This window comes from Dendrobates tinctorius, unplaced genomic scaffold (genome assembly GCF_039654945.1).
Source record: "Dendrobates tinctorius isolate UK_male_01 unplaced genomic scaffold, ASM3965494v1 ptg000081l, whole genome shotgun sequence".
Taxonomy (NCBI): domain Eukaryota; kingdom Metazoa; phylum Chordata; class Amphibia; order Anura; family Dendrobatidae; genus Dendrobates; species Dendrobates tinctorius.
This window is the reverse complement of record NW_027361749.1, coordinates 13,067,686-13,091,892: the sequence shown is the minus strand read 5'-3', so window position 1 is coordinate 13,091,892 and position 24,207 is coordinate 13,067,686. Positions and strand designations below refer to the sequence as shown.

The 24,207-nt window shown below is 45.8% G+C and overlaps 1 protein-coding gene across 3 annotated transcripts in view; it reads right to left on the bottom strand.

Moving 5' to 3' along the window:
* The window catches only part of SPIDR (scaffold protein involved in DNA repair), a 787,075-nt gene that overhangs the window by 12,470 nt on the left and 750,398 nt on the right, over positions 1-24,207 (bottom strand). For all 3 annotated transcript variants that reach the window (XM_073583752.1, XM_073583754.1, XM_073583753.1), the window contains 2 exons: positions 21,159-21,363; positions 20,617-20,763 (listed from right to left, as the gene is read on the bottom strand). In XM_073583752.1, the coding sequence (XP_073439853.1) occupies positions 20,617-20,763; positions 21,159-21,363 (352 nt within the window). The remainder of the gene's footprint in view (positions 1-20,616; positions 20,764-21,158; positions 21,364-24,207) is intronic.

Genomic DNA, 24,207 nt, shown 5'->3' with positions numbered 1-24,207 from the left:
AACGACCTCGGCGGTCGCGGGGACCGTGTCAAACAGCAGCTTTTCTGATGACTCACGCCTGCGTCCCTGAGTCCTGCGTCGCCAAGGAGGTCGCTCGTTGGCGTCAAACACAAAAATGCATGCTGGCCAGCGGGACACCAGCGATCAAAAAATGGGCCAGGACATTGGAGCACGATCAGCAGATGGCAGCGGGGGCCCTGTCGCCGCTATATGTCACATGTAACAAGATCGCTGGCGAGGTCGCTGTTGCGTCACAAAATCTGGGACGTTTCAGTGATCTCGCTAACGATCTCGCTATGTGAGACGGGGCCTTTAGGCTACAAGTCTGCAGTCACTCTATGTGACCGCAGACTTGTGAATCCTCACATCGCAAGCTTTGAAGATACGCTGATGGCTGGCATGTGACAGCAAATATGTGATTTGCTTACATACGGTTACATGCTGACTAGATGGGCACAGCCTTGATCAATGCGAATGTATGGAGCGAGGCCGGACACACGCTAGTCAGAATGTGGCCGGAAGTATGCAAATCACATACCTGCCATGACATGAGGGCCCGCTCCTGACGCTGGCACCATTTTCTTAAAGAGATGATCTGCAGTACTTTGTAGTGGTCACTAAACATTATATGGAGTTGAGCTGTTACATTTCATACAGTTTACACCCGCCCACTACCAGAGGAAATAGAAGTGCCGGATGTTAGACCTGCATCAATAAAACAGCTCTGACCCATTAATGCTAGTCCTTTACAAAATCTAGGAATGTGGCTTGTGGTATCTAGCATGAAAATATTAGATCTTTTTCAAAGATGCAAAGTAAGGCCTTCAGGATTTCATTATTCTTTATTATTATGCTTGCTTATATAGCACCAACATTTTCCGCAGCCCTTTACAGACGTTATGATCACTATCCCCATTTGAGGTTCACAATCTAAATTCCCTACCACTATATCTTTGGCTTGTAGGGGTAAAACCAGGGGCGGACTGACCGCCCGTGCAGGCCGTGCATTGCACGGGCCCCAGGGGAGAGAGGGCCCCTCCAGCACCGCATGGCTAATTATGTCAAAATTCAAATTAGCCATGTGTAGTGCAATGAGAAGAGCAGCGCTGCTGGAGGCAAAGAGGCCCCTGTGAGGCAGGGGGGCCTGCCTGCTCCCAGCACCGACTCCACCCCCCCTCCCCGCATTGAAGGAGGCAATGAGGCAGGAGGGCCCGCCTGCTCCCAGCACCGACTCCACCCCCCGCATTGAAGGAGGCAATGAGGCAATGAGGCAGGGGGGCCCGCCTGCTGACAGCGCTGACTCCACCCCCCCTCCCCGCATTGAAGGAGGCAGTGGGGCCCGCCTGCCCCCAGTGCCGACTCCACCCCCCTTTCTCTCATTGAAGGAGGCAATGATGGAGCCTGGAGGAGAGAGCGTCAGCTGATGCTCCCTCTCCGCCTCTGACACAGCGGGTGCGCGATGACGTCATTGCGCTCTCACTGTGTACCAGGCAGTGCAGGGGAGAGACAGGAGCCGGGAGAGACAGGAGCCGGGAGCAACGCAGGCACAAGGAGAAGGTGAGGAGTGTTTTTCTTTTTTAAATCAGTGTGAGTACTGAACTGTGGGGCCATGCTGGGCTGTATTATACCATGCTGGAGGGGGCTATATACCATGCTGGGCTGTGGGGCCATGCTGGGGGGGGCTATATACCATGCAGGGCTGTATTATACCATGCTGTGGGGGCTATATACCATGCTGGGCTGTATTATACCATGCTGGGCTGTATCATACCATGCCGGGCTGTATTATACCATACTGGGGGGTGCTATATACCATGCTGGGCTGTATTATACCATGCTGGGGGGGCTATATACCATGTTGGGCTGTATCATACCTGTGACGAACAGCCCACCGCCGTTCGTCTACTTACGGGCGATACTAACGGGGGTCCCGCTGCCACCAAAACGCGACGGACAGCGGACCCTGTGTCACCACTATGTCACAATCCCACCACTGACACGGGTGTATCAGCGGACGGAGGGACGTGACACAATGCCGGCACACAGCTATCACAGGCACCGTTGGGGCTTATCTTAGTTATCCCACCACCGGCACCATGTGACAAAAATATCCAGCAAGCTAATCTCGCTCTACAATTTGCCGCAGGGGGAGTTTAATTTGGATGCCCCACCACTGCTATCAATCTTCCAAGTACTGCGGGGATTTATGTATATCCCACTTTCTCAGTTCCACTTTGGAACTCACAGCTCTCCGGCGCCCCCCTTACCCTCAGGTCAGTCAGGGAACTGCACCTAGGATAATTGGTCGCCGGACGGGCTGCCTGTTGTGAACCGGCAATTAGGCTTCTGCAGTAAGGGAATTATCAATGCTGTGGCTGCAGACCCTTATTCAGCAATATAAGACCCTTCTGTACTGCCAGCAAGCCGTAATAGCCGTACACAACGCGCTGCCACCAGTCACGGTTACTTAATTCACAGTGTTAAATTAAGAGGGTCCGTGGCAAACCCTTTGAATTAGTAGCGATTATCTATCAAAGGCGTATAGTTCGAGTCTTAGAGCATGGAGACAGATCTAAATAATTATTTCATTTATTTTCCGAAAGAGGACAGTGATTACAGATAAAAGTTGCTATAAAATTGAGACATAAAATATGTACAGTACAGGTATAAAATAAAAGTGGAGAAAACAAAGAGATTACACTCACAGTTCCATATTGTTCCTTAGGCAGACCATGCGGCTAAGGTGGGTGGAGGCGGAGCTGCACTTCTCCGCTCATCTGGATCTTTCTAGCACGACGACTTGAGCTGTTCTGAGCTGGTTCTGCCAGGGAATGCCTTATAGACTTTCCTATGTGACATCACAGAGAGGTGCATTCTGGGTTGATCCCACCTCTCTTATCCAAGTTATGTTTTGGCTACAAAACTTAGATTAGCTATAACTTTATGGGAGAAGCTGGTATGGACTCATCAGTGGTATCATGTTTCCCAGCGTAATGAGCCCATCAAGAAAACATCAAACATCTATGCGATATGACCGTCCATTTGGGCGCAAATCATATCTCAGGTTCTGGACATCCGAGAGTTTTGCAACAGGCACCACAGCGAAGCTGGGTCTGCTCGGATCGCAGAAATATGATTTTTATATTTCTGCTGGGTATGGTTTTCGCGGGACAATCCCTTATTGTTTTATTCAAACTCCTGGTTTCAAACAAAGAGTTTAGTTCCCGCACTTTTTTTCTCTTTCAGCTGAGAGAAGCCAAATGGTGTGAGGAAGATGGTCTAGCTAATTAACATTCCTGCTCTTCCAGAGGAAGTGGCAGGGTTGATAAAACCTGGGGGGAAAGAATTCCTACTACTGACAGTTTACAATGTCCTAGGATGGAGGATTTGTTAGCACATTGCAACAGAAAACATATCTTCGGGCATTGTACATCACACCTCCCCCCTTAAGAGGGCGCTAAGGAGGCATTACCTCTCGGTAATCTGCCATGCGCACCTCAGCGGGTTCGCCCCGGCGGGACAACCCATCGGCATTGCCGTTTTCACTGCCCTTCCTGTGTTTTACAGTAAAATCGTACTGTTGAAGGGCAAGGCTCCAGCGGAGCAATCTTCCATTGGTTCCGGACACTGTGTGCAACCAGCTCAGAGGGTTGTGGTCGGTTACCACCGTGAAGGCGCGCCCGTACAGGTAGGGCTGCAAACGTTGCAGTGCCCACACCATGGCCAGACACTCCTTCTCGATGGTCGAGTATGCCACTTCCCTCGGCAGAAGTTTCCGGCTCAGGTACAACACGGGGTGCTCTTGGTTCCCCGAGTCGACCTGGCTAAGCACAGCACCGAGGCCAAACTCGCTGGCGTCGGTCTGTACCAGAAACGGGCGACTGCTGTCGACTGCTCTCAACACTGGAGAGTTGCACAGGGCTGCTTTCAAAGCTTGGAAAGCCGCCTCACAGTCATCTGTCCAGTTGACTGTTTGGGGTAGCCTCTGCTTGGTGAGGTCAGTCAAGGGTTTGGCAAGGGCGCTATAGTCCTGTATGAACCGCCTATAGTACCCTGCAGTGCCCAAGAAGGACTTCACCTGTTTCTTGGTCCTGGGGGTGGGCCAGGACACGATTGCGTCCACTTTTTCTGGCTCCGGACTCATGGAACCCCCGCCTACCCGGTGCCCCAGGTAGTGGACCTTGCGCATGCCTATCTGGCACTTCCCCGGCTTGATGGTCAGGCCTGCCTGGTGAAGACGCTTGAGCACCTCCTGGAGGTGCTGAAGGTGTTCCTCCCAGGTGGAACTGAAGACGGCAATATCGTCTAAGTACGCCACGGCGTACTCCTCCAGTCCCCGAAGCAGGTGGTTGACCATCCGCTGGAAAGTGGCAGGGGCATTCTTCATGCCGAAGGGCATGACCGTGGACTCGTACAGTCCAAAGGGGGTGATAAAGGCGGATTTCTCCTGCGCCTCAGGGCTCAGGGGAATCTGCCAGTATCCCCGACTCAAATCCATGATGGATATGTAGTTGGCGTTTGTCAACCGCTCGAGCAGATCCTCGATGCGCGGCATTGGGTGGGCATCAGAGGTTGTGATGGCGTTGAGCCCCCTGTAGTCCACGCAGAACCGGGTGGTTCGATCCTTTTTAGGAACGAGGACTACAGGTGAAGCCCACGCACCTTTTGACCGTCGAATCACTCCCAGCCTTAACATCTCATCGACCTCTCGGCGCATGACTTGTTGCACCGTTTCAGAGATCCGATAAGGTGTTCGCCGTAATGGGGCATGATTCCCGGTGTCCACCTCATGAACCGCTAACTCCGTCCTCCCAGGACGGTTGGTGAACACGGGCCGGAAGAGTTCCAGGGTGGCCATCAACTGCAACCGCTGGGACACGGTGAGCGAACCACTTATCTCCATGTCCTCAATGGACCCATTGGCCTTGGCCTGGGCCAGCATGTCCAGGAGGGAATCTTCCTCCCCATCCTCGGGCGGATTGCAGACCGGTAGGACGCAAGCTTCACGTTCGTAGTGCGCCTTCAGCATGTTGACGTGAAAGGCCTTGCGCCTACCCCGAGCATGGTCAAGCGTGACCACGTAGGTGACCGGGTTGAGCTGTTGGTGGACGACGTACGGGCCTTCCCAGGCTGCCTGAAGCTTATCCGTTGGTACAGGGACCAGCGCCCACACCTTTTGACCCACCTGGTAGGTCCGCTCCCGGGCGTTCTGGTCGTACCAGTGCTTCTGGTCAGCCTGAGCCTGCGTCATGTTGTCATGCACCAACTGCGTCAAGGTCTGCATCTTGTCACGGAAGCGCATGACATAATCCACGATGGACACTTCTGTGGGGTTTGGCTCATCTTCCCAGGATTCTCTTATCAACCCAAGGGGTCCCCGGACTCGCCTGCCATACAGGAGCTCGAAGGGGGAGAACCCGGTCGAGGCCTGCGGAACTTCTCTGTAAGCGAACAGCAGGTGTGGGAGGTACCGCTCCCAGTCGCGCCCTTGGGTCTCAACCAGTATGCGAAGCATCTGTTTGAGGGTACCGTTGAAACGTTCACACAAACCATTAGTCTGTGGGTGATACGGACTCGATACCAGCTGCGTCACCTGCATTTTCTCACAGAGAGCCTCCATTAGGCGAGAGATGAATTGGGGCCCTTGATCGGTAAGCATCTCCCTGGGAAATCCTACTCTTGAAAAGATGGTCACCAGTGCGTCAGCCACCTTATCTGCCCTGGTTGAAGACAGAGCTACTGCCTCTGGGTACCGGGTAGCTTAGTCTACCACGGTGAGAATGTATCGCTTTCCGGAGCTGCTGGGGACGGACAGCGGTCCTACAATGTCCACCGCGATTCTCTGGAAAGGCTCCTCTATCACCGGCAAAGGAATAAGGGGAGCCTTAAGAGCAGGCCCCGCCTTACCCACTTTTTGACAGGTGGCACAGGAGCGGCAGTAGTGTGTTACATCTGTCCCCATCTTGGGCCAATAGAAGTGTTGAGACAGCCGTGCCTTTGTTTTGCTGATCCCCAAGTGTCCAGCGAGTGGAATCTCATGGGCAATCCGCAACAACTCAGTTCTGAACTGATAGGGGACGACCAGCTGTCTTTCCCTCAACCACTCCTTTTTAGGATCTCCGGGTACTGTCTCCCGGTACAACCTTCCTCGTTCCCAGAACACCCTCTCCTTATCAGACTTGGAGGTGGGCGTCTCGGCGAGACCTCTCAATTTCTCCAGGCTGGCATCTGAGTGCAGAGCAGCCTGGAACTCCATGCTGGAGGCTGCCAGAAGTGACGTCAGGGTCCCCTCTTTACTGGGACCCTCTGGAACCGGCTCTGGGTTCACCTCTGGTTCAGTCTCTCCTGTAGCAGCAGAGGGTCCAGAAGACAGTGCGTTACCTGCGATCTGGGCACTCTGACTGCGTGTGACAGCTGCTATGTATGCTGTCTCCCTGGGGATTTCTTCAGACCCACCAGCTGGTGCTGCCCTGGGCTCTACCTCCCCATCCACCCCCAACACTTTAGGAGCAGTGCTACTTATGGGCCAGTTACCTTCCTCGGTGGCACTGGTCAGCTGCATGGCATTACCTTCCTCATGGTCCCCATGCACCTCCCCATTCTCTTGAGCACCGTTGCTTGCTCCTGCCAGGGGTTCCTCAGCCGTCTCACTCCGCAGAGTGACGGGGCTGAGCACCTCGGTACCTGTGGACACATCTACCGTTTCAAAGAAAGGGTTAACGGGTTCAGTCGGCACAGATACATCAACATCATCATTCCTAGGAAAAGAATGGTTATCAGTTTGCTTTGGTACATTCACATCAGCATCAGCATCATACCTTGGGAAAGAATGGTTGTTAGTTGCATCATTACTCATCAAGGCATTAGCAGGTAACACATTCAGTTTCCCATCATCAACATCATCAGGGTTAACGTTACCCTTATTATCAGTTTGGGGAAGGGTGTCAGGGACATAGTATGCAACCATCTTCCCCAAGTCAGTCCCCAATAAAACATCAGTGGGCAGGTTTTCAGACACTCCCACCTCCCTCAACCCGCTCCCGGCACCCCAGTCAAGAAAAACTCGTGCCACTGGCAAGGGACAACGGGTGCCTCCAATCCCGGTGACAGTCAGGGTTTTCCCCTCAACAAACTCTTCAGGGGCCGCCAGTCCAGGACGGATGAGGGTTCGTTCAGCCCCGGTGTCCTTGAGGCCTGTAGCAAGACGGGCCCCCACCTGAACAGGTTGAACGTTGTCGTCAGCCCTCCCAACCACACCTCCCACCAAAAGAACAGAGGCGTTGGGCCCGGGGGCCTTGGCTGGGGGGTTCTTCGGCCTATTCGGACAGGTGTAAAAGAAGTGACCAGGCCGCTGGCAGTGGTGACACAGGCGACTGTCAGTAGCCGGCCTGCTGTTGGCAACAGGGACTGGGCCTCCGGAGGGACGGCTAGCTGGGGCATTGGGGTTGGTTGCTGGCTTACCCCCTTTCCAGCTGGTGGCGACTGGCCTCCGCGTCTCGGGCTTCCGGTTGGCCTCGTGGTTGTCGGCGATCTGCGCCGCTTTGTCCGCGTTCGTTGGTTCGCGGTCCAGGATGAACTGTCGGACCTCAGCTGGGCAGAGATGCAGGAACTGGTCTTTGATCATCAGGTCCCGTAGCTGCTCAAAGGTTTCAACGGACAGTCCATGGATCCACTGGTCAAAGTGGGTCCTGAGTCCTTGCACCACATCACTGTAGCTATCGTGTGGGCCACGTTGGAGGTGTCGGAACTTCTTTCGGTATACCTCAGGTGTCAGCCGGTATTTGGCGATCAGCGCCTGCTTTATGGCGTCATAGTCGTCATCGGCTTCTGGCGGAAGAGAAGCAAATGCCTCCAGGGCTTTGCCTTTTAGCCCTGGGGTCAAGTACCTTGCCCATTGGTCTCTAGGCAGCTGGTACTGTCTGCAGGCTTTCTCAAAGGCTCGCAGAAATGTGTCCAAGTCCCCATCCTTTTCCATCACGGGAAAATGCTCTGGCCGGGGTTTAGGAGTCTGGACGCTGCTGGGCTCACTGCTTCGGGCTGTGGGGGCATTCCCACCCCGCTGGAGTACCTCCAGTTCATGGGCCCTCTGCGCCTCCCTCTCGGCTCGCTGCTCTGCTCTCTCAGCCTCCGCTCGGCGCTCAGCTCTCTCAGCCTGGGCTTGACGCTCGGCTTGGGCCTCCTGCCGATATTGCTGGATCAGCCTCACCCGCCCATCACTGTCTTCGGCGGGGAGTGCGTCCAAGGCCATTTGCAGATAGGGGTCCACCCCGTCCTGGTTGAATGTGGGGCCAGCGCTCAGGAGTGGAGCCTCTGCTGCAGCCCCATTGCCACTTGGGCCAACTTCTGCGCTCGCTGGATTCTGGTCGTTGTCCAGCTGCACTAGAGCCGCGATCATTTGAGCTGTTTTTGTTCGTGGCGTCAAGGCCTTGGTACGTGCATAACCCAGCAAGAACTTCCTTTGTCTGCCGGTTGTACCAAGGTTCTCCTTTTGCCGCCATGGTTGCCAAATAAAAGATAGAAAAAGAAAAACGAAGAAATGGGAGGGAATACTTGTATGTACACACAAATGTCTCAGAACTAGTAACCACTGAGTCTGTTCTCCAAAACCTATGATGCAGGATTCCCGCAGGAACCGTGCAGGTTTTTAGTGAGAGGAATGATTGCTCAAACCAAATCACTAATGCTCTAGGATTATCCCACCGCTCTGCCACCAATATGTGACGAACAGCCCACCGCCGTTCGTCTACTTACGGGCGATACTAACGGGGGTCCCGCTGCCACCAAAACGCGACGGACAGCGGACCCTGTGTCACCACTATGTCACAATCCCACCACTGACACGGGTGTATCAGCGGACGGAGGGACGTGACACAATGCCGGCACACAGCTATCACAGGCACCGTTGGGGCTTATCTTAGTTATCCCACCACCGGCACCATGTGACAAAAATATCCAGCAAGCTAATCTCGCTCTACAATTTGCCGCAGGGGGAGTTTAATTTGGATGCCCCACCACTGCTATCAATCTTCCAAGTACTGCGGGGATTTATGTATATCCCACTTTCTCAGTTCCACTTTGGAACTCACAGCTCTCCGGCACCCCCCTTACCCTCAGGTCAGTCAGGGAACTGCACCTAGGATAATTGGTCGCCGGACGGGCTGCCTGTTGTGAACCGGCAATTAGGCTTCTGCAGTAAGGGAATTATCAATGCTGTGGCTGCAGACCCTTATTCAGCAATATAAGACCCTTCTGTACTGCCAGCAAGCCGTAATAGCCGTACACAACGCGCTGCCACCAGTCACGGTTACTTAATTCACAGTGTTAAATTAAGAGGGTCCGTGGCAAACCCTTTGAATTAGTAGCGATTATCTATCAAAGGCGTATAGTTCGAGTCTTAGAGCATGGAGACAGATCTAAATAATTATTTCATTTATTTTCCGAAAGAGGACAGTGATTACAGATAAAAGTTGCTATAAAATTGAGACATAAAATATGTACAGTACAGGTATAAAATAAAAGTGGAGAAAACAAAGAGATTACACTCACAGTTCCATATTGTTCCTTAGGCAGACCATGCGGCTAAGGTGGGTGGAGGCGGAGCTGCACTTCTCCGCTCATCTGGATCTTTCTAGCACGACGACTTGAGCTGTTCTGAGCTGGTTCTGCCAGGGAATGCCTTATAGACTTTCCTATGTGACATCACAGAGAGGTGCATTCTGGGTTGATCCCACCTCTCTTATCCAAGTTATGTTTTGGCTACAAAACTTAGATTAGCTATAACTTTATGGGAGAAGCTGGTATGGACTCATCAGTGGTATCATGTTTCCCAGCGTAATGAGCCCATCAAGAAAACATCAAACATCTATGCGATATGACCGTCCATTTGGGCGCAAATCATATCTCAGGTTCTGGACATCCGAGAGTTTTGCAACAGGCACCACAGCGAAGCTGGGTCTGCTCGGATCGCAGAAATATGATTTTTATATTTCTGCTGGGTATGGTTTTCGCGGGACAATCCCTTATTGTTTTATTCAAACTCCTGGTTTCAAACAAAGAGTTTAGTTCCCGCACTTTTTTTCTCTTTCAGCTGAGAGAAGCCAAATGGTGTGAGGAAGATGGTCTAGCTAATTAACATTCCTGCTCTTCCAGAGGAAGTGGCAGGGTTGATAAAACCTGGGGGGAAAGAATTCCTACTACTGACAGTTTACAATGTCCTAGGATGGAGGATTTGTTAGCACATTGCAACAGAAAACATATCTTCGGGCATTGTACATCACAATACCATGGTGGGGGGGCTATATACCATGCTGGGCAGTATCATACCATGCTGGGCTGTATCATACCATGCTGGGGGGGCTATATACCATGCTGGGCTGTATTATACCATGCTGAGGGGGGCTATATACCATACTGGGCTGTGGGGCCATGTTGGGGGGGCTATATACCATGCTGGGCTGTATTATACCATACTGGAGGGTGCTATATACCATGCTGGGCTGTATTATACCATACTGGGGGGCTATATACCATGTTGGGCTGTATCATACCATGGTGGGGGGGCTATATACCATGCTGAGCTGTATCATACCATGCTGGGGGGCTATATACCATGCTGGACTGTGGGGCCATGCTGGACTGTGGGGCCATGCTGGAGGGGGGCTATAAACCATGCTGGGGGGTCTATATACCACGCTGGGGGGGCTATATACCATGCTGGGCTGTATTATACCATTCTGGGGGGCTATATACCATGCTGGGCTGTATTATACCATGCTGTGAGGGGCTATATACCACGCTGGGCTGTATTATACCATGCTGGGGGGGCTATATACCATGCTGGGCTGTATCATACCATGCTGGGGGGGCTATATACCATGCTGGGCTGTATTATACCATGCTGGGGGGCTATATACCATGCTGGGCTGTATTATACCATGCTGGGGGGCTATATACCATGCTGGGCTGTATTATACCATGCTGGGGGGGCTATATACCATACTGGGCTGTATTATACCATTCCGGGGGGGCTATATACCATGCTGGGGGGGCTATATACCATGCTGGGCTGTATTATACCATGCTGGGCTGTATTATACCATTCTGGGGGGGCTATATACCATGCTGGGCTGTATTATACCATGCTGGGCTGTATTATACCATGCTGGGCTGTATCATACCATGCTGGGCTGTATTATACCATGCTGGGCTGTATCATACCATGCTGGGGGGGGCTATATACCATGCTGGGCTGTATTATACCATTCTGGGGGGCTATATACCATGCTGGGCTGTATTATACCATGCTGGGGGGCTATGTACCATGCTGGGCTGTATTATACCATGCTGGGGGGGCTATATACCATACAGGGCTGTATTATACCATTCCGGGGGGCTATATACCATGCTGGGGAGGCTATATACCATGCTGGGCTCTATTATACCATTCTGGGGGGGCTATATACCATGCTGGGCTCTATTATACCATTCTGGGCACCCCTATTAATGTTAACCTTTTTTCTTTATAACAATTTTGGTTTTTGCAACAGGTATTTCAGTTTCATATATCTAATAACTGATGGACTCAGTTATATTTCTGGATTCAAATGAGGTTTACTGTACTAACAGAAAATGTGCAATCTGCATTTAAACAAAATTTGACTGGTGCAAAAGTATGGGCACCCTTATCATTTTCTTGATTTGAACACTCCTAACTACTTTTTACTGACTTCCTATTTGATTCTCCTATGAAGAGTGGCATCATGGGCTCCTCAAAACAACTCTCAAATGATAGAGAATCTAGATTGTGAGCCCCATTAGGAACAGCGACGATAATTTGTGCAAACTGTAAAGCGCATGGGTTTCCTCCGGGTACTACGGTTTCCTCCCACATTCCAAAGACATACTGATAGAGAATCTAGATTGTGAGCCCCATTAGGAACAGCGACGATAATTTGTGCAAACTGTAAAGCACTGCGGAATATGTTAGCGCAATATAAAAATAAAGATTATTATTATTACAGTAGCACTTATATGGCCTCAGAACAGCAAACAAGCCTTAGCTCCTCACAAGCTTCAGCAAATTCTGCTTGCTCTTGACCCTGGTTCCCATTCACTAGTTGTCCTTGCTAGGACCAATTATAGTAGCTATTAACCACTGCAAACTGGGGAAAAAAACACAACATGTGCTGTGTTGGAGAAGCTGTAAGCCAATGCTGTTCTCTTTATTTGTCAGTGGTTTTAAATGGTTTTGGCAGATTCATGTAGAACCTTTGATCTTTTAATAAGTGACCCAGTATATACTTTAAAGACAACAAAAACACAGAGACACATCAGTGATTCTGTGACAAGCTACATTATAAGAGACACAAAATTTGTCTCAATTTAAACTGTATATGTGACATGAGAAAAAAAAAATTACTGTAAGAAGCAAAATGGAAAAAAATTTGCAGTAAACAACAGTAAAGATGTGTAATCTCTAAGTGTGGTAATTAGCCCAACAAATTGGCACCACACTGGAAGCTCTGCCCTAACACCATTTATCTAACCAGATGTAATTGCAGGTCTGAAACAACATTAAACACAGACGCCAACAAGTAAGGAAAATTATTCTGCCTCAGTCATCATCCTATCAAGTGTCTAGGAAATTGAGCAGGTTGATGAACCCCAACACATCTGCTATGTTTCTTACACAATTATGCTGTTTTTAAAGGAAAACTTCCACTCTCAAATATGTGACGTAAATATATAAGGCATAAACATAGATGCACCGGAACCCTAAGTAATATTTGACTGGGAGATGAGTCGTCTTGTTTGGCTTGGTTGCTATAGGTAATAGACAGCCTTGGGAAAGCCGGACCACCTTAAACTTGATCCTATGCTACTTATGCTAAGCACTTGATGATGCAAGGATCTACAATGGTTTAAAGTGGAGAGACAGGTAATGTCGAGCAATGTATCTGGATGTATATGTAATGGAACATGAAATTATGTGATGTCTCTGCATGCTGTTCTCACTACCGCTAACACAAACAGGACAATTTCCACATTTGTATTTACTTTTTTTTTTACATGCTAAAATTATTCTGGTCATATGTAGACGGATTCCCGCAGCCATAATTCAGCCACATTTAAACATCTCTTTTACATACACAAATCTTAGGGTTCTATTAAACCAAATTTGCCCTATCACTCAATGACAGACATGGGCATATTACGGCCCACAGGTCATATCCGGGCTTTGGCAGTCCTAGTCTGCGGGATGGACAGGAACAAAGGCCTGGAAATAGAGGAGTACCACACCACGTAGTCGTGTTGTCCAACTAGCCCAAATCGACATCTTAATTTCACCGGTAAGGATGCAGAAACCGTTTAATACAATTGAGGAACAGGGATTCCTTGTCTCTCTCTTCCACCGTTCAGTTTGTCTCAGTATTGCGGGCACAATGCTATCACTGTGGCCGCACCTGCTCTCATCCCTGCAAGAGTCATAAAAAGGAAGGAGACAGGGAAGAGAATGCGCGTGCTGTGCATGCGAGTGCGGCCGCACACAAGCCGGCAACATTACGACAGTTCTTGCTATCAGGGCTGTGGAGTCGGAGTCGTGGAGTCGGAGTCGGAGTCGGTGCTCATTTTGGTGGAGTCTGAGTTGGAGTCGGTATAAAATGGACCGACTCCTAAAATATATAATAAATTGGGTACAGTAATTCAATGCAGGATGTGCTGAATATTTTTTCATAGGAATTTGGGAAAGTTATGAAATGTCCTATAAATGGCTGTTATATTCCTGATCTAAGGCTACATTCACACACAGCGTTTTTCCTGTGTTTTTTGAGGATACGTTTTTCAGCTGCAAAAGCAGATCATCTTTTTAAAAAACTGCATCACCTGAAAGGTTTTTGAGCTCATAGATAATGTTTTCAATAGCAAAAGCAGATTAGAAATCTGCTCTATCCATCCATTTATCCATATCTGTCTATCCATATCGTATCTGTACCAAAAAGAATGAAAACCGGGTAGTACACCAATATATATTCTATTCTATCTAAATATCTTGATTATTGGATCATAAAAATGATTAAATGTCTGAGGTTCACATTGTACTACAATAAATTTTTCACTTAAATATAAGCAATATGTGTGGGAGTCGGAGTCGTGGAGTCGGAGTTGGAGTCGGAGTCTGTGTAAGGGAAATTGAGGAGTCGGAGTCGCAGGTTTGGCTTACCGACTCCACAGCCCTGCTTGCTATGAAAAGTGAGAAATATCAATCAGTAGAGATGGACGAACCTGAACAGTAAAGTTCGGTGTCCGCACCGAACACGGACTTCACCATGAAGTCTGTGTTACTGTTACACTTTTTTTGCAGTTTCAAAGCACTTGGAAATATTTTCCTGCTTTCTAATAAATGACACGATTAAATGAATGATATAAAATAAAAGTTGAACTCATCCCACAAAAAACAAGGTCTCATATGTCTATGTGCACGGAAAAATAAAAAAGTTACGACTCTTTGAAAAAAGGGAGGAAATGATGAAAAAAATGGAAAATCGCCAACACTATATATCCCATTTAAAATGCATTTTGGGGTGACAGACTCTTTTTAACCCTTTTCTGACATATGTCGTAGTGACCTTTGGATCGGAGACTCCGTGGACCGAATATTGCCATGGTGACCTGATGACGTCATGACGACATCTGGGTCACCAGAGCTAGGTAAGTTGCTTGATCGTGAGCAGTGCATGATCAGCAACTTTCTCAGTCACTGCAAAGCTGACAGTTGGTACAGCGCAGGGATGCTGCTGCATCCCCATGCTACATAAGTGATCAGCCTGCAAAAAATTATAGTCCCATAGTGGGACAATGTAAAAAAGTTTTAAAAAAAAACAAAAAAAAAAAACAGTTTTTAAAATAATTCTAAAAATATTAAAAAATAAAACCAAAAGATATTGTATCTGTAAATAAATATTTGTATGAAAAAATATAAACAATAAAAGTACACATTTGGTATTGCCGCGTCCCGACCTATAACTCATTTAATTAACACCATCAAAAAATTTTAAAAAGGCAAAAAACAATGCTTTATCATTATACCACCGAACAAAAAGTTGAATAAAATGCGATCAAAAAGACAGATATAAACATGGTAGTGCTGAAAATGTCAACTTGTCCCGCAAAAAAACAAGCCTCCACACAGCTCCTTCAGCGGAAAAATAAAAATGTTATAGCTCTCAGAATAAAGTGATGCAAAAACAATTATTTTTATATAAAATAGTTTTTGTGTAAAAAAAGAAACTATATAAATGAGGTATCGCTGTAATCATACTGACCCAAAGAATAAAACTGCCTTATCAATTTTACCTTACACGGAACGGCATACTCCCCCCCCCACACACACACACACACACTAACACAAAAAAAAAATCCTGAGTTGCTGGTTTTTATTCACTCTGCCTCCCAAAAATTGGAATAGAAAGTGATAAAAAAGGTCATATGCCCGAAAATGGTACCAATAAAAACGTCAACTCGTCCCGCAAAAAACAAGATCTCACATGAATCTGTGCTACAAAATATGGAAAAATTATAGCTCTCAAAATATGGTGATGCAAAAACTATCTATTGCAATAAAAAGTGTCTTTTAGTGTGCGACAGCTGCCAAACATAAAAACCCATAAAAATCTGGTATCGCTGTAATGGCACTGACCCAAAGAATAAAGTCGCCTAATCACTTATACTGCACTTAGTAAATAAAACCAATTCTTCACATGTGGTTTGATTATTTTCATTCTGCCTCCCAAAGATCACAGTCAGGTTTGGCGCACACTTAACCTGCGCACTGCGTTGTGCGCTTGCACCAGGGTTTCCGTGTCAATCTCTGAAATACGCAAAACAGAAGCCGCGGAGACACCATCACATGTTTCTCAACGCAAGCAATGACCAGCCAGGTCTTTCCCCAGGAAGGAACAACCACGGGAAGGGCAGTCTCCAATAAAGGAAACCACCTATGCCAAAACATGGTATCCATCCACAGACAGCTGTTTCGGGGTATTGCCCCTCATCAGTGTGGAGTAGGAAACTGGCTGGTAGGAGCAATGCCTAGTAAAAGACTGTGAAAATGAGGATGAATGAACTCATGGAGATCAACATCCAACACTGCGGAGACACCATCACGTGTTTCTCAACGCAGTGATTCTAGAGCACTGCCCCCATCCCTTATGGGAAATATGCAAAACATGCAAAACAGAAGCCACGGAGACACCATCACATGTTTCTCAACGCAAGCAATGACCAGCCAGGTCTTTCCCCGGGAAGGAACAACCACGGGAAGGGCAGTCTCCAATAAAGGAAACCACCTATGCCAAAACATGGTATCCATCCACAGACAGCTGTTTCAGGTTGAGAAACACGTGATGGTGTCTCCGCAGTGTTGGATGTTGATCTCCATGAGTTCATTCATCCTCATTTTCACAATCTCTGAAATACGTGATTCAGACGGAACCTCTGGCGGAAGATTCCCTATAATGAGGCAGATGGAGGCACTGTGGACGCCGTTTGACCTGTGGTCTGTCAGTGTCTGTCTTTTTAGGATTGCATAAAAGTGCCGTCGGCCACAATTTTGTGCACTTCTGAAAAGAAGGACACAGCTGAACAGAGGACAGAATAACTCTGCTGCCTCTTTATAGTAAATGCCTCCCTTGGGGGTGTCATCTGAATCACGTCACTCAGAGATTTAGATGGAAACCCCAAAGTATGTGTTCAGCGTAGCGCTCCGGATAGCTGTGATCTCAAACGTTATGCAAAATGTTCGCAATAAAAGCTTCAAATCAATCCACAAAAAAACAAGTCCCCACTCAGGTCCATAATCTGTTTACAGAAATATAGGGGGCTTTCACGTTACTGGTAAGTAGTACTGTACAGCCACATATGGGGTATTGCCACGTTCAGTAGAAATTGTGGGACAACTTTGGTGCCATTATTGTGTGAAAATATAAAATATGGGGCTAAAACAAAATTTTGGAGGTAACAATCTAGTTATTTTTTTCTTCACTGCCCAATTATATAAAATTCTGTGACACACCAGTGATGTCAATATGATCACTGCACCCCTAGATGAATTCATTGAGAGGTATAGTTTGTAAAATGGGGTCACTTATGGGGGGCTCTCTTGTTCTGGTACCTCATGGGCTCTCCCAGTGGGTCATGGAACCTGCAAACCATAACAGTAAAAATCTAGCGCTCCATGCCTTCTGAGCTTTGCACTGTGCCTCAAAAGTACAGTAGTATTCCCCCACATATGGGATATCAGCGTACTCAAGAGAAATTGCACAACAAATTTTATGGTGCAATTTCTCCTTTTACCCTTATGAAAAATGCAAAATTTGGGGCCAAAATGTTTTTTTTATTTTCCCGGCTCAAGGTTCTAAACTTCTGTGAAGCACCTGGGGGTTCTAGGTGCTCCCCACACATATAAATACATTCCTTGAGGGGTTTAGTTTCCAAAATGGGGTTACTGGTGGGGGGGTTTCCACTGTTTATGCATATCGGGGGCTCTCCAATTGGGACATGATGTCTGCAAATGATTCCAGGAAATGTTACATTCAAAAAAGCCAAATGACGCTCCTTCCCTTCCTAGCCCTGCCGTGCACCCAAACAGTAATTTTCTCCCTCATATGGGTAATCAGCATACTCAGAAGAAATTGCAATACAAATTGTATGGTGCAATTTCTCCTGTTACCCTTATGAAAATGCAATATTTTGGGCTAAAAACATATTTGTGGGGAAAATTAGTTGTATTTTATTTTTTACATTTACAGCTCAACTTTATAAACTTCTGTGAAGCACCTGAGGGTTCAATGTGCTCACCACACATCTAGATCAGTTCCCTGAGGGATCTAGTTTCCAAAATGGTGTCACTTGTGGGGAATTTTCACTGTTTAGGCACATCAGAGGCTCTCCAAACGCGACATGGCGCCTGCCAATTGTTCCAGCAAATTTTGCATTCAAATAGTCCGATGGTGCTCCTTCCCCCTTCCAAGCTCTGCCGTGCACCCAAACAGTGGTTTTCTCTCTCATATGGGGTATCAGCTTGCTGAGGAGAAATTACACAACAAATTTTGTGGTCCATTTTTTCCTGTTACCCTTCTCAAAATAAAAAAAATTGGATCTAAAATAATTTTTTGTGAAAAAAAGTTAAATGTTCATTTTATTTTTCCACATTCCAAAAATTCCTGTGATGCACCTGAAGGGTTAATAAACTTATTGAATGCGGTTTTGAGCACCTTGAGGGGTGCAGTTTTTAGAATCACTTTTGGGTGTTTTCTGCCATATAGACCCCTAAAAGTGACTTCAAATGTGAAGTGGTCTCTAAAAAAATGGTTTTGCAAATTTTGTTGGAAAAATGGAAAATTGCTGATCAAATTTTAACCCTTATGACTTACTAACTAAAAAAAATGTTGGTTCCAAAATTGTGCTGATGTAAAGTAGACATGTGGGAAATGTTATTTATTAACTATTTCGTGTGACATATCTCTCCCTTTCCGACATCTGGCGTAAAAGTACTCCGATGTTGGACTCCCTCCCTTTGATGTGGGCTCTGGCGGTGAGCCCACATCTTTCCCGGCACATATCAGCTGATATCGCGATCCACCCGCAGCTATTAACTGGTTAAATGTCGCAGTCAAATGCTGACAACAGCATTTAACTTGTGCTTCCGGCCATTGTGCCGGAAACCCGCCCACCGGTGGCTGCGTCACGTCATCGCGGTCCACCGGTTCGTTGGCATGACAGCCAGAGGTCTCCTGGAGTGCCACCCAGTGGTCCGCGCTCACAGCAAGTGAGTAATTCTGCTGTACAGAGGTGATCTGATCATCGACTTTATGTAGCAGAGCTGATCGGGTTGTTGCAGCTTCTCGTCTCTCATGCAGATTATTGAAGCATGCCAAAAGTAAAAAAAAGTTTTTAAAAATGTAAAAAAAAAAAATAAAAAAATATAAAAGTTCAAGTGACCCCCCCTTCATCCCATTCAAAATAAAAAAAAAAAATCAAACATACACATAATTGGTATCGCGGTGTTCAGAATTGCCCGATCAGTACAAAAAAATAATTAACCTGATCGCTAAACGGTGTAGCGAGAAAAAAAAGTTAAAACACCAGAATTATGTTTTTTGCTCGCCGCGACATTGCATTAAAATGCAATAACGGGTGATCAAAAGATCATATCTGCACCAAAATGGTATCATTAAAAACGTCATGTCGGCACGTAAAAAATAAACCCTCACCCAACCTGAGATTATGAAAGACGCTACGGGTATTGGAAAATGGCGCAATTTTTTTTTCTTTAACAAAGTTTGGAATTTTTTTCACCACTTAGATAAAAAAGAACTTAGACATGTTTGGTGTCTATGAACTCGTAGTGACCTGGAGAATCATAATGGCAGGTCAGTTTTAGCATTTAGCGAACCTAGTAAAAACCAAACAAAAAACAAGTGTGGGATTGCACTTTTTTTTTGCAATTTCACCACACTTGGAATTTTGTTCCTGTTTTCTAGTACAGGACATGGTAAAACTAATAGTGTCATTCAAAAGTACAACTTGTCCCGCAAAAAAACAAGCCCCTTACACGGCCATATTGACAGAAAATAAAAAAGTTATGGCTCTGGAAAGAAGAGAAGCAAAAAACTAAAGCTCCGGGGATTAAGGGTATGAAAATGGCCTGGTCAGTAAAGTACAAACTACCTTCGGGGGTAAAGGGGTTAATGGCAAGAGATGTTCTCCTGCAGACAGTGACTGCTGGAAAATTTGATGGGCCCTATTATGACATCTGTAGACTGGCATCGCTGCATGCACTTGTTAATAAGAAGACTCACTATGATTTGTTGCAGGAAAGATGTATATCTTTGTACCGTGTTAGCCAGTAGATCGAAAAATATTCAGAATTGAGAGTCCTCAGTGGTTGATACCTTTTAATGGCTAACTGAAAAGATGGTAACACATTGCAAGCTTTCGAGACTACTCAGGTCTCTTCATCAGGCATAGACTAATAGAAAATCTGAAGAGTCACATATTTATGCACTCTCAGTGCTGGAATGAATGTGTCGCATGGATTTATGTCTTTTTACATTAATTAAGGAATTTGCTTTCAAAACCTGGTGGGGGCATCACAACACATTAGGAGACCCCAATCAGAGGACAATAAAACATCCGGACTCCTTATCTATGTACTGGTCCAATATTTATGTTTCTCCCTCTCCCATAATCATAATTCTGCTTCAAGTCACTTGGCTCATCTACTGCATTTTTTCTGTGCTGTATTGTGCATAAATATGTGACTCTTCAGATTTTCTATGCCTTATGAAGAGACCTGAGTAGTCTCGAAAGCTTGCAACGTGTTACCATCTTTTCAGTTAGCCATTAAAAGGTATCAACCACTAAGGACTCTCAATTCTGAATATTTTTCTATGATTTGTTGTATAGTCTGTGTGTTATTAATTTTTCAGATGTAAGCTTAGTCAAGAGGAGCAGTGTATACAATATGATTACTGTATCTAACTATAGAACACGTTATCTGATACTTTGAAAGTGAAAAGGACCAACATGTTCCTGTTGTTATTCTTATGTACCAACCTTTCACGGTGCACAATGTATTTGCCTCTGTTGAAGAATCCAGTTCATCTAGTCTGACAGGGCCAGTTAGCTCGCTAATGCCAGAAGTGCAGGATAAAGGGGGCTTTTGTAATGAGAGAACTGTGCGTTCAACACAAATGATCCCGCCTGCCAATAAAAACATTTCAATTGGTGTTGTGCACATTACAATCATCCAAAATGACAGCAAGTTAACTCTTAACCTAAAGAACTAGATACAAAGACACTGGAATAGATTTACTATAGGTCGCTTACCAAACTTTATGCATATATGCCATGCACTCATTCTGAGATCCATTTTTATAAAAGATAACCTGCACTGGGTAAAACACATTGCTTTTCATGTTATCCATAAGACACAGCAAGTGATTGCAGATTTTTTTTTTCTTTTATACAAATTTCACAAAATGTGATATCTCAATATCTGGATAATGAATTTGATGATATTCTCTTAAAACTTGATTTAATACATTTTCACATCAACAATTCATGCTCACTAAAAAAAATAAACACAAACTTCCTACCATTTTCTTTGACTGCGTCCTTGAAAAATATACTGCAAAGTGACTTCTTCGAAAATATTTCTTTCAGTGTCTTGTCCAATACACAAGATGGCAAAATGCAAACTTTGAGGATTCTAGGATTTCTAAGGGTCTCGGATGCCATCTGGAGAGTAGGGTCAGTCACATACAGCCATAATTCTTTCAGTCCTGGAAGGTTACTCTGTATCTAGAATTTCAAGTAGAACAATTACAGCATTGTTAATGTATATAGGAAGTAAAAATATTATCACAATACAGGACCTGGACACACTGTCCTTGGATAAAATGTAAAAGGCATCTGACCTAAATAAATAGGTGTAAATCTCATAAACAGCACATTTGCGCAATTAGGAACAATTTATATTTGTATGTAGAAAACAATTTTAATATGTCGACTTATAAAACTAGTTCATAAAAATCTATACATTGATCTGAACTTATTAAACGTGGTCTTCTCTCAAGTCATCCCTTCCAATCAGACTCTGTGATCAGCTGACAAATACCTCTGTAGTCAGCGAGTATTGCCAAGGACCAGGTGACCACAGAAGCCACGTAATGCACAAATATGCCGCATTGGCAAGAGTCTTGAAGAGGATCCCCTCTATGATGTCATTACAAGGCAGATGCAAAGGGATTGTCTTTTTGAGGACTGTCCTTCTAGGAAAAAAATAGAATATAGGGCTATATCTTTAAAGGGAATGTGTTATCAGAAAATTACTTACTTAAATCTGCTCTTTTATGTTATATGTATTAAAAATTTTTTTTTTTTTTCTTAATTTCTATATCATTATCTATAAAGAAAATAGGGCAGAGTAAAGTATTGCAGTGCGCAGGTGCTGGGAAAGGTCAGAGAGGTCCGGCACCTGCGCACTGCAGTACTTTACTCTCCTTCAACAGGGCAGAGAAAGTACGCCTGCGCAGGAGCCACGGCAGAAGTATGAAGGAGGATGTCATCGCTAGAAGATGGGAGGCGCCGGACCGGACCACGACACCCATCGGACCAGACCCCTGGGTGAGGATAATGTAACTAATTTTTCTTATCTTTCAGGTTACATCGGGGGCTTATCTACAGCATTACAGAATGCTGTAGATAAGTCCCTGATGGCGGCGGCTGCAGCTTATAGGTCAAAAATGGGGTGACAGACTCCCTTTAACAGCCGTGGATGAAGCCAAGTCCGATCTATCAAAATATAAAATAAATTAATCCAGTCGGTAAATGGCATAAGGAAAAAAAACAAAAACAAAGGTCTGATATGCCTATGTGCATGAAAAAATAAAAAAAAAGTTATGACTCTTGGAAGAAGGGAAAGAAAAGAAGAAAAAATGGAAAATCACCTGCGCATGAAGGGGTTAAAATAGGTATTGTTGATGTGGAAAGCAAGATATAACACATTCTCTGTCCTCCAAAGTATACCACACAGGGAGCTGACACTTTTATGAAGCCTATAGTTTATAGATAACAGAGATTTTGTCCCACATCACCTTTCATGTACAAATAGGTTTTAAAAATGTAATTTTTTTTTTCTTTACTGGAAACCAGCAGGTTAACAAAATAATGGAAACAATTCCACAACTCTAGAGTAAAGTGAACCATAGTCTCTGACACCATGAATGTGGATAATCTGTGAACCACAGCCTCTCCCACTTACATTCCTTCCTGGCAGTTTACCCGTGAACTCGCCCACTCACCGAGATCAGACTGTCAAGGTGAGTTTCATCACCTGCCTCCATACTACATACTATTCTGCTTTTTATGACATTGGACCGGAAACATTGTCCATCATTTTCTTTGTTTATCTACTAGAATGTGAACAGTCCTGCAAAAATTCTGTGGGTGGTTAGATAAAGAAAGACTTTAAGACAGGAAACAGATGGAAATCAGTAGATCAAAACTAAGGTACTGTATATGGTAAATAGATATACTATATGGACAAAAGTACTGGAAAACATCCCTTAATCATTGGATTCAAGTTATTCTGTCTGTACCATTGGCACAAGTGTAATAAAAATCAGACACTTTGCCTTACAATCTGCCGTCACAGAACTGGAGTGTGGTATTGTAATACCATGCCACTTATGTAACTAGTCAGTTCTTGAAGTTTCTTTCCTCCTAAATATTCGTCAATCACATGTGAGTGGTGTTATTGAAAGGAAGAGGCATATGGGGCCACAGCAACTCAACACATGAAGTACCAGATCAGGTAAAGTTACAGAACCTTGCTGCCGAGTGTTGACGTGCATAGTGGTGCATAGTGCTTAGTCACCAACGCTCTGCTGACTCAATATCTGCAGAGCTCCAAACCTCCTCTGGCGTTACCATCCGCACAAAAACTGTACATCAGTATCTTTTTGATAGGTGCACACAACCCTGATATCGACAATCACAATGGGATGTGTCAGATGGAGTGATGTAAATGGGCAGTGATGAATACCTCTTCATCTGACAATCTGGGTGTGTCAGGTTTCTTTCCAGAATTCCAGGAGAATGCTGCCTATGTGACAGCATTATGCCAACTAGTAGTCTGGTAGTGGAGGGAAATTCTATGGGGCTGTTTTCAGAGTTTTACTTAGCCCCATTAGGTTACCTCTGGGATTTGAACATTGTACACACCTTTACCTTAGAAAATATATGTAGATAATTTATATATATTTATATGAAATGTTGCAAAGTCAATGGCAAGGTGCTGGATGGGAGATATGTTTCGCTGAGGCTGTTGGATTCAGTGATTTAAAACCCAGAAGTTTTCCTCCAGCACATTAAGTGGTGAGGGGTTAATTAGCCATTTTGTTGAAGGGCTGGGTTTTTGTAGACAACCATAGAGCGGGTGGGAGGTTGTCCACCTTATTTTCACCCCAGGGTGTGATCTGGGGCTTAGTAGGCCTGGGTACGCAGGTCAGGGTTCAGTAGGGCTGGAGAGAGGAACTCCAGAGTTTTGTGTCCTGAGGAGGAAAAAACTGAACCAGTATGTGGTTGTCATCTGTAGCAGGTGGATCCCTGCAGATGTAGAGACTGTATACCATTTTGCTTGTT